The sequence below is a fragment of the Equus caballus genome, chromosome 3 (genome assembly GCF_041296265.1).
Source record: "Equus caballus isolate H_3958 breed thoroughbred chromosome 3, TB-T2T, whole genome shotgun sequence".
Taxonomy (NCBI): Eukaryota; Metazoa; Chordata; class Mammalia; order Perissodactyla; family Equidae; genus Equus; species Equus caballus.
In genome coordinates, this window is record NC_091686.1 from 36,592,452 (window position 1) to 36,603,975 (window position 11,524).

Consider the following 11,524-nt stretch of genomic DNA (forward strand, 5'->3'; position numbering starts at 1 on the left):
CCCTGAGCACATGGTGTCACACACACATTTATTTCATTGCACTCTGGCTTCACCACTATAACGCAAGATCCAAACAAGTAGGGCTTCACCAGTTTTGTTCACCTTTTCTTTTCACAAATGTACGTTAATATGTGTACTCTATAGGACCAAACTTAAGTAAAAGCAAAGTCATAAAATAAAAAGAATGGCAAAGAGAATGAAACCAGGTTAAAGACAGTGGCTTCGAAGTAACTGCATTAAAGGAAATTGAGTGGAGCATCAAAAACTAACAAAACAAGATGTAAAATAGCAATAATTTAACAACAACATGGCTTATTAATTAAATTGTCAAAAGTATAGACATAAAAGAATATAATGTATAATGTTCCTAGAAATTATTGCAGATAGCAGATGCTTATTTGTTGAATGACTCAGGAGCTAGGTCTCAGTATATAAGTACATTTCCTATATGATACAGTTGTAGTTCAATATATGAGGAAAGATTGGATTGTTGAATAAATCTTGTAAAATGGATATTGACCTGGAAGAAAAGGAAGTTGATTCCCATTCAGTCATATCACAAAAAACTCTGAGGAATCAACTACTATGGTAAGAGTAATCGATACTTTTTAGGTAAACCTCTAGAAAACTATATATGAAAATCTATGGAGGGGGGCTGGCCCCGTGACCGAGTGGTTAAGTTCGCACGCTCCGCTGCAGGCGGCTCAGTGTTTCGTTGGTTCGAATCCTGGGTGCGGACATGGCACTGCTCATCAAACCATGCTGAGGCAGCGTCCCACATGCCACAACTAGAAGGACCGACAAAGAAGACGATACAATTATGTACTGGGGGGCTTTGGGGAGAAAAAGGAAAAAAATAAAATCTTTAAAAAAAAATCTATGGAGGGGCCAAATCATCTTAATTAAGACAAGAAACTCAGAAGTGAGAAGATAGACATATTTAACTAAATATAGTGTAAAACATATTCATGGCCAAAATATCTCCCCAAAGTCAGTAGAGACACAATAAGTTTTGAAGATCATTTGAAAAGCTGATAACTCTAGAATAACATGCTTATAATATATGGGCATATAAAATTAATAGGCAAATCAAATGGTGACTAAATATCTAGATCTTTGGTCAACCTCAGCAATAGTTTACAAAAAACCAAGAAATCTCTTTCAAACACATTAGCTCGGGAAAACACGTAAGGAGCTCTCACATTGATTGGGGTGGAAACTTAAACAGGTGGCAACAGGGTACTCCAATTTTCCTGGCAGAAGTGTGAAAGTGTCATGACTGGGGAAACAATCTGAAGACACCTATAATGATTAAAAGTATAGATATTCTTTAACTCAGGTTTCTCAGTCTCAGCACTATTGACATTTTTGGCCAGATTATTCTCCGTGGTGGGGTCTGTCCTGTGTGTTGTAGGCTGTTTAGAGTGTCCTTGGCCTCTGTCCATCCCTCCCCAGTGTGACAGCCTGTAATGTCTCCAAGCATCGCTCAGTGGCCCCTGGAGGACAAAATCGCCCCTCGTTGGAACCACAGTTTGAACTTAACTATCCCAAAATATTTTTGTAGCATTGCTGTAATAGTAATGTAAGATAAAGATAATGAAAGACTTCACAAAGTATGAGGAAATATTGTGCAACCACTGAAATAATATATCATCATTTCCCTGGTTCATTGGGAGCAAGTCTGTAAGGAATTATTGAGTAAGAATAATAATGGCAGATAAGGTTAAAAAGGACTGCTCTAAAATGCAAAGGAAATTTATGTTGTGCTTAGTATTCTATTCACACATTTGTATAAAAGTATATGAATATGTAGATGCGCATGATACAGAAACGGGAGTTTTAAATGAAAGTAAAATCTTAGGGGAAAATGTTAGTGAGAATGAAATTAGGTTAACATAGTTTCAAACAACTGTATGTAACAGAACTGGATGAAAATCTCTAACGAATTCATATGAAGACATTAACTAGTAACAGTTTAGTAAAATCAGCATAGGTCACTAATTCAAGATTACATTGTCAAAGATTTAGATATAAAATCATATACCAAGGCTTTGCACATGTTGGGGAGAAGAAATATCTGTTATAATTTCATCCTATGTAAAGATACATGGAGTCAAACATTTTATGGAGATATATGGTATCTTGGACATAGGGGTATAGAAAGTCTTCCTAATGATGAATGCCTTCCAAACGCCTAAATAAATGTGAGTTTCAGAAATAGATCTGATCCCCAAATGCCAAAAGGAACAATAAGGAATAACAGAAATGTGAAAACAAGTTGGAAATATGTAAAAGTGATTTATTATCTCTAAGGAGGTAGAAGAACTTTCACGGTCCTTTTCCTTTAAGGCAAAGATTCACAGGTGAAGAATATTGAAATGACAGCTTAAGCATCTCAGTAAGAAAATAAACAAACCAGAACAAATGGAACACAAAAAATCTGACTGACAGAATTGACCAAACTAAATTTATGAACTCATACATTTTCCACAAATACATCTTCACACATATAGGCTAACTAAATGACACCGCCAGTTGGTGACAAAAACAATTTTTTGTTTGAAAGAATGCAATCAAAATGATGAGTAAAAACACTCTGACCCCACATTATAAAAGCAAAAAACTCACACGGATAATTTGCAAAAGGGAAAGTAACTGGCTAAGTAACCCACATTATATACGACCTCACAGGTAATGAGACAATTGTAAAGTAATTCTCACCAGCATACCCCTTTTACCTATTAATTTTTTAATGTGAATACCCAGACTGAGAGAAGATACTGCGAAATGTACATCTCACTTACTGCCGCTGCAAGGACGTGTCTGCAAGCATTCCTTGGTCCGGGTCTTCCTCATCAATATGGAAACACAGTCAAAGATGCCCCATCTTAAAAAAAAAAAGATAAACACTCATTTCACTGTATATCCGCCCACAGCTAATACTCTACTTCCCTGCTCCCCTTAATTAAAAAGACCCTTGGACTTATGTTCTACTCTCATTTAAGTGTCAAAAATGACACTTGCTTTGCCAGTTTCAATGTTCACTTCTCTTTTGAGCATCATAAATAAATACCTTAATTTACTAATCAAGCCAGCAAACACCAAGCAAGCTCTGATTCTCTCTGGCGCTTTCCTGAGCTACATACTGGGCTTTCAGACTCACCGGGAGTCCCTGAGAGGCAGGTCTGTGTGTGGAAGTCTGAATTCCTCCCTGGATGGTTGATGATGGAGACTAAAGCTCTGTCCCCTGACAAGAGAGCAGGAAGGAGTCAAGCTTTCTGTGCCCCAGGCAGACTTGGGTCTCCAAAAGAAACAACCTCGTCCTGTCCAGCCCAAGGTTGCATGCCCTGGGGCACTGCAACAGAGGAGATATTTGTAGCTCCCTACGTCTGCTCATTAGGCACATTTTCCTCCTGTTACTCCAACCTCTAAGTACGTGATTTCCCTATGGGACACTGGTCTGGACAGAATGGAAATTTTTCTCGCTAAATCTTTTATCCCAGGAGACTGCGCTATAGGCCAGGTGAATTTAGTTTTTATTACTTATTCTCCACAAACTCTGCTGCTCCAGAGGTCTAAACCTCCCAGCACCTCATCATGACTCTGAGTTTTAATTTTCTGAACAGTATAATGCTGAGGAATTTGTCTGCTATCACTTTGGATCTTCAAAGGGTTGACTTCTGATGGGGACACAACCCCTAATAGCTCTACATCCTGACAGAATTTCCACCAAGACTCCACCCCTTATTTGGTTTATACCTTTGAGCAGAATATTAAATCTCTCTGAGCCCCATCTCTATAATGGAGAATGGGGTTCATAACAGTACCACCTCACAGACTGAACTATTATAAAAATCAAGTCATGTCATCACTTCAGTGTGCTAAGTTATGGTGCATAAAATCTAAATGTATCTGTTATAATTGATAAGCCTGTTATAATGAGGATGTGAATGACACCTGTGAATTTGTGACGTAAGTATGAAGTTCCTGATTGTTTTGGCAATATTGTCATGAAAACAAAGAGCTTAGTGCCTACGTTTTTAAATTTGTCTCCAGGTATTTTTAAATTTTTCCTTTGACTTATTTTTGGACACACTTGTTGTTCAGTAGAGTGGTGTTTTATTTCCACATATTTGTGATTTTCTAGTTTTCTTCTTGTAATTGATTTCCAGTTTCACACCATTGTGGTTGGAAAAGATGCTCGATGTGATTTCAACCTTCCTAAATTTATTGAGACTATATTTTTGACCTAACATATGATCTATCCTGGAGAATGTTTCATGCGTACTTGAAAAGAATGTGTGTTCCGTTGCTTTTGGGTGGAATGTTCCATATATATTGATCAAGTCCATCTGGCCTAGTGTGATATTTAAGGCTGAATTTTCCTTCTTGTCTTGATGATTTATCCATTAATGTAAGTGGGGTATTAAAGTCCTCTACGATTATTGTATTGCTGTCAATTTCTGCCTTTAATATTTCCTTTCATATTTAGGTGCTTTTACGTTGGCTGCATAAGTATTTATAAATGGTAGATCTTGTTGTATATTACTGCAGGCTTTGTATTAAAACCTATTTTGTACGAAATTAAGCATAGCTACCTCAGTTTTCTTTTGGTTTTAATTGGAATACAACATCTTTTTTCCATCTTTTAACTTTCAGTGCGTGTATATTCTTACATCTGAATTGAGCCTCTTGTAGGCATCATATAGATGGGTCTTGTTTTTATATCCATTCACCCACTCTGTGTTTCTTGACTGGAGAATTTTGTACATTCGCATTCAAAGTAATTATTGACAAGTATGTGTTTATTGCTTTTTTAAAATTATTTTCTGGCTGTTTCAGTAGTTACTCTCTGTTACTTTCTTCTCCTCTTGGTCTCTTCTTTTATGGTTTGATGACTCTCTTCACTGTTATGCTTAGATTCCCTTCCCATTATCTTTGTTTATCTACTATAGGTTTTTGCTTTGTGGTTACCATGGAGCTTACATAAAACAACCTATATTTATAACAGTCTATTTTATATTGATAATAACAAGTTTGAGCACACTATAAAACTGCATTTTTGCTCTCTCCTCGTGTTTCATGTTTTTGATGTCACACTTAACATCATTTTATTTAGTGTATCCCTTAACCTATTATTGTACTTACAGTTATTTTTACTACTTTTGTCTTTTTCATACCAGCTTTATATGTGATTAATTCACTACCTTTGGTATATATTTACCTTAACAGTGAGATTTATACTTTCATATGTTTTGTTGTTTCTAATTAGTGCCTTTTTTCAGCTTAAAGGTGTCCCTTTAACATTCCTTGTTAGGCTGGTTTAGTGGTGATGAACACTTTTAGCTTTTGCTTGTCCCGAAAATTCTTTGTTTCTTCCTCAATTCTAAATGAAAACTTTCCCAGGTAAAGTATTCTTGGTGGAAACTGCTTTTTTATCAGCACTTTGAATAAATTGTGCCTCTCCTTTCTGGCTGCAAAGGTTTTGCTTAAAAATCTGCTGATAATCATATGTTGGTTCCCTTGCATGTAACAAGTTGCTTTTGTCATGCTGCTTTTAAGATTTTCTCTTTATCTGTAATTTTTGACATTTTAATTATACTGTATCTGAATGTGGATCTCTTTGGGTTCATCTTATTTGGAATTCTCAGGGCTTCCTGGATCTGGATGTCTGTTTCCATCCCCAGATTAGGAAAGTTTTCAGTCATTATTTCTTCAAATATAAATGTTCTGTCCCTTTCTCTCCCTCTTCTCCTTCTGGTACCCCTATAATGTGGATGTTATTCTATTTGATGTTGTCTCAAGGTATGGTGACTTTTTGTAATTCTTTTTTCTTTTTGCTGCTCTGTTTGGGTATGTGCCACTGTCCTGTCCTTGAGATCACTGATCCTTTCTTCTGCTTCGTCTAGTCAGCTGTTGAACCCCTGGAGTGTATTTTTCTGTTCAGTTATTGTATTCTTCAGCTCTGTACATTCCGTTTGGTACTTTCTTGTATTTTATACCTCTCTGTTGAAATTCTCAGTGTGTTCATCTCTTACTCCTGAGTTTGGTGAGCATCTTTAGGACCATTATTTTGATATCTTTATCAGGTAAATTACTTATCTTTGTTTTATCAAGTGTTTTTCTGAGGTTTTACCTTGTTTTTCTGTTCTTAACATATTCTTTTTTGCCCCCATTTTGCTTGATTATCTGTGTCCTTTCTATGCATTAGGTGAAACAGTTACTTTTCCCCATCTTGAAAGAGTGGCCTCATGTGGAAGATGAAACTTATTGTTCAGCCTTGTCCTAACTCTTGGTTTTCTCTCTAATCTTTATGATGTCCAATCATCCTGTTTTATTTTTCATAGCTTCCAGTTATTGTGGGTGTGCCAAGACCTGTCATTGTTCCAAATGGCAGAATCTCAGTCAGCGTCTAACTTCAGGATAATTGAAATAGGACCTCAGACAGCAGATTTTAAAATATGAGGTGTATAGAGTCCTGTGGGACCACCATCATAAACCTTGCTGGCCTCCAGGCTAGGTGATCTGGAAGTGTCTTTTGTGCAACAGTTGGGAAAACCGGGACTTCAGACACCAAGTGTATAAGCTCCTTTCTGGGAGGTACCAGTGAGCTGTGGTAAGACAGACGGAGTGCAAAGAAGGCCCCTCCAGTCGACACTGTCTGAGAACCAGTCGACCAAGGAGAGCCCCTTGTTCAGCAGCAACAGAAGCTGAGGTGCTAGATGTAAAACTGGGGCATCAGACACGAGGAAACCCCCCTCCCAGAGACACTGGGGGTCCAGATGCAGTAGAGAAAGTGTTAGATGGGCCCATCTTCTGAGACCTCTGGGTAGGTCTTGGTGAGCCCTTAGATGTGTGTTAGAGTAGAAGCCTGCCCCTCAGGCAGCAGCTGCAGTGATAAGCTGTAAGCCTCTCTCACAGACAGACTGAGCTCCTGGACCCTTTGCTCCTTGCTGTGCCCTGAGGGCAGTAGCTGTTTAATGACACTTTTTCTGCTTTTTATAGTCTTGAGGGGCCAGTGTACTTAAGCTCTGCTGGGCTCTAGAGCCAGGTGATATAGAGATGTCCCCTGGCAGCAGTGGCAAAAAATGGGGCACCAGGCAAGGGTATAAACTCCTTTCTGAGATACCAGAAGGCTGGAGCAGGGCAGAGGGAGAGCCCAAAAACTGCATCCATGGCCTCTGTTCCCTAGGAATGCCTCCCCTGGCCTTTATGAATATGACAGACCAGAATTTGTCAGGCCAAAGCTCCTGGACAAGTAAATAGGCCTCTTTTTCAGAAAAAAAATCAATGCTATGTTTCAGTCTGCCATCAGTGAAGTATCCTGGGATGGCTGCCAGTCAAAAACTGTCTCTCTGATGGTTATAGTCCATGGGACCCAAGAGTGCGAGCCCTCCTGGCCTCGTGAGCCAGGCTTTCACTGGTGTCCCCTTGGCTGCTCCCATAAAAACTGGGGCTCTGTACGTAAAATAAAAAGCATGGGTACCAGGTATATGTAAAATCTCCCCTCCACGAGACACTGGCACTGTGGAGTGTGGCAGAAAGAGAGCGCAGGAGGTGCACCTGCAGGCATTAGCTAGGCAGTGGGGGTGGCAGGGATGGCACACACTGGCTTTAGTAAGGCAGAGGGGGAACATGAGGGGTGCCTGACACTTTAGCGAGGCAGAGGGGAGATCAGTGAGGCAACTTAAGCAAGGCCAAGGGAGAGCACAAAAATGGTACCCACCAGTGCCTCCTTCCTCAGAAAGAACCTTGACAGAGCACTCCCCCTCTGGCGGATGCATTAAGGTTGGCAAATTATTCCCCTTCACATATGGTCTGGGCACTTTTCAAAATGCTGCTTCCACATTGGACACTGAAGCAAGTGAGTACTTGCACAAACACCTTAAGAGCAGTTTCTCCATTTTCTGTATCCATTTGTGCTCATGGTCATAATCCCTAATTGTTTTCAAAGTCAGATGTTTTGGAGCCTTGTCTTGCAAATACAGATCTTCAGAGTTGGGGTGCTGGAGTTGGGGTGTGAGTTCCTCACTCCTTGGGGAGAAGCTCCAGGTTTGTGAGGCCTCCCCTGGTTGTGGTTGCTGCCCCAGGGGTGGGGATTTGGGCAAGACTAAGTCTCAGCCAATTTTAACAACTACCTTAAAAGGCCATTAAAGTTTATTGTGCACTTTCTTAAATTTTACACAAATGGAAATGTAGTGTGTACCATAATTTTTGTATGCCTCTTTTAATTCATCAAGTTATACATTTAAAATATGTTCACTTTGTAGCACATAATTATTCTTCAACAAATGACTTACAAAAAGAAAATTCTAGAGGTGCCGGGATCAGAACAGGATCCGGAGCACAGGCAGCTGCTTCACACTGAGCAGCGGTAGGAGACATCTCTTCTACCTGGCTGGAAAAAAAGTGTCATCGATGGATACAGGGACAGTAGAAGTAAGCGAAAGCAATTTACACTTGATCCACTTTTTTTGGGTAAAACTGCTTCAGTGGCCTGGGGTTCACTGATTTGGATCCTGGATGTGGACGTGGCACCACTCATGAAGCCATGCTGTGGCAGGCGTCCCACATATAAAGTAGAGGAACATGGGCATGGATGTGAGCTCAGGGCCAGTCTTCCTCACCAACAAGAGGAAGACTTGTTGCAGATGTTAACTCAGGGCTAATCTTACTAAAAAAAAAAAAAATATATATATATATATAGAAACAGAGTTAACTGATCATCTATTGGTTCAAGTGAGAAGAGCACCATGGCCTCACACAATATCGTGGATGAGCCTTAGAGGCACAGTGTGGAGACTCACAACTTGCAGACCCACGATGAGATCAGCAGAGCTCAGAACAGCTCCCCACTGTGCAATCCCTTTGGTAATAAAGGTGGTATATTCGATCTTTTTCTTTCAGGATGCTTGTTATGAAGCAACAGGTAACTGATTCAATAATCAAACTGAACAGAAGGGAGGACAAGTATAATAATCTGCTCCTGATTATTCTTGGTATTTGTTCTTATCTTTGAAGACAGCATTCGTAGTTACTCTGTTATTTCAGTTTATTTTAGACAACTGTATCTTAAACCTCTCGTAAGGGTTCATTTCCAGGTAACCAGGAAAGACCGAAAGGACATGCATGTTTGTTCAGGAAAACTGGGACCCAGATTCACATGGCTGGACAGGAAGTCAAGCTCTCTTTTGAGTCATTCTTTAATCATAGAAGATAGATATCCTGAGCTTAAGGGATGATAATGATAATGATCATTTAACATCCCTTTCATGGTGATGACAATACCTAGAAGGGGGAAAACATTTTTTCTTTATAGCAATGAAAGAATTTGTGTTATAAATAACACTGGAAGTTTGCAAGCAGAAATAAAAGGTAATTCAATAAAAAGTAGAAAAACGTCAGTTAATCTTTCTTCAAAAATATAAAACCTTTTATACATGGCTACCAATTCTCCATACTCCAATGAGTAGAGTACAGAGTAAAAATAAATATTCTGCATAGAATACAAGGTGTTATTGTAAATTTTGCTTCATAAAATCGAACGTACTCTGTGATTCTAAGGTCATATTAAGTCACTGTGTTTATTGAAACTTGTCCTTCAATGAAAAGTCCTCTGGGAGAAATGTGCTTGGTGGTCATTTGGCCAGTGACTAGGGTAGGCATCATGCACACCAGGCTGAAAGAACATAAGATCCTAATGAGGAGAATAAAACCCAGTGACCAGTTACACACCACCACAGTGTGTTACGGTCTACATTATCTGCAGGAGCAGTTAAGATAGTGACACACAAAGGAATGCCTGGCAAAGAGTGAAAATTGTGCTCTCAGAGTTCCTCTATTATAAAATTGTAGAAACTGCCTTGGTCATCAAGTGTAGTTTTTTTTCCATACAAGTAGTACAGTTCATGACAATTCTTTTAGCAAAACAAAAGAAAAATTATTTGTTATGATATATGCCATTTGAGAAAAATTATTCTAAAAGAAAATCCATGCTGTTTCATTAAGCTAATGGGAATTTACAAATATTCTGATCCATGACTGGAATAAATTTTGAAAAGTAAGAAAACAACAAAGGGAAAAAATGTTAGTTATCAAAGAGAGCATAAAGCTTAGTAAAGGGAGTTACTTGAATAGAGAAGTTGAGGTGGAAATAAATAGAAAGAACAATATCACTGCAAATGTCTGATCAAATGATCCTATCTTCTGTCTCTGAGGTTTTGACCTCTGCAATCATGGGCACTTTTTCAGTGCTGGGACAATTTTGTAGTTTCCTTCACAAAGAATAATTTCAGAGCCCTCTTTATGTCTTTGTTCCTCAGGCTGTAGATGAAGGGGTTCAGCATGGGTGTGACCACAGTGTACATCACTGAGGCTATTGCACTGGAGTGTGAGCTGTGGGTGGCAGCAGAGCTGAGGTACACTCCTAGGACTGTACAATAATATAAAGAGACAAGAGAGAGGTGAGACACACAGTTGGAAAAGGCTTTGTACTTCCCCTGAGCTGACGAGATTCCACGTATGCAGGAAACTATCTTGGAGTAAGAGTAAAGGATACCAGCAAAAGGACCCCCACCCAGCAGGATGGCTGCAAAATACATCACCACGTTGTTAAGAAAGGTGTCAGAAGAGGCAAGTTGGACCACCTGATTAAGTTCACAGAAAAAGTGGGGGATTTCCAAGTTGGTACAGAAGGAAAGCCGCAATGCTGTTAAGCTTTGTAATAAGGAATTCAGGATACACACGATCCAGGACACCAGAATCATCAGTCCACAGAGCCGGTGGTTCATGATGATTGTGTAGTGCAGGGGGTGGCAGATGGCCACAAACCGGTCATAGGCCATCACTGTTAGGAGAAAGATGTCCAACACTGCAAAGAGTATGAGAAAATAGATCTGTGTGATGCAGCCCTCATAGGTTATGACTTTGCTTTGTGTCTGGATGTTCCGCAGCATCTTCGGGATGGTGGTGGAGGTGAAGCAGATATCTACGAAGGACAGGTTGCAGAGGAAGAAGTACATGGGTGTGTGGAGGAGGGAGTCCGAAGTGACAGACAAGATGATGAGCAGATTTCCACACACAGTAATCAGATACATAGTGAGGAAAAGCCCAAATATGAGGAGCTGCAATTCTGGTCTCTCTGAAAATCCCAGAAGAAGAAATCCTGAAATTTGTGTATTATTGCCTGATTCCATGTGGTGGAAGTGACTTCTAGGAAAGAAGGAAATAAAGTGACTAATTTTCACACAAACTCACATTACTAACATGCTTGAAATGCTACAATTTATCATTTGTAGTAAAAAAAAAATAATGTTAATATTATGTCAATGGATATGGCCCACTTTGGGGATCCCTCATGCTACATCTGACATGGAATTTTTGTCCTAATCAATTTTTTTTCTTAAGGGTCATGTATTCTACAGTTTTAATGACAGATTCTTCATGTATTTCAGGAATATAAATTGAGTGTTGACCATGTTTTGGGCACTGTCTCAGCCATGTGTATAAGATGCTGAAAATAAAA

At 39.4% G+C, this 11,524-nt stretch overlaps 1 protein-coding gene across 1 annotated transcript; it reads right to left on the reverse strand.

The window, feature by feature from the left end:
* Nucleotides 1–10,247: 10,247 nt before the first annotated feature.
* Nucleotides 10,248–11,195, reverse strand: LOC100146535 (olfactory receptor 7A10-like). Its single transcript, XM_001917169.2, has one exon. It carries the CDS (start codon nt 11,193–11,195, stop codon nt 10,248–10,250), a length of 948 nt encoding a protein of 315 aa, XP_001917204.2.
* Between the last annotated feature and the right edge of the window lie 329 nt (nt 11,196–11,524).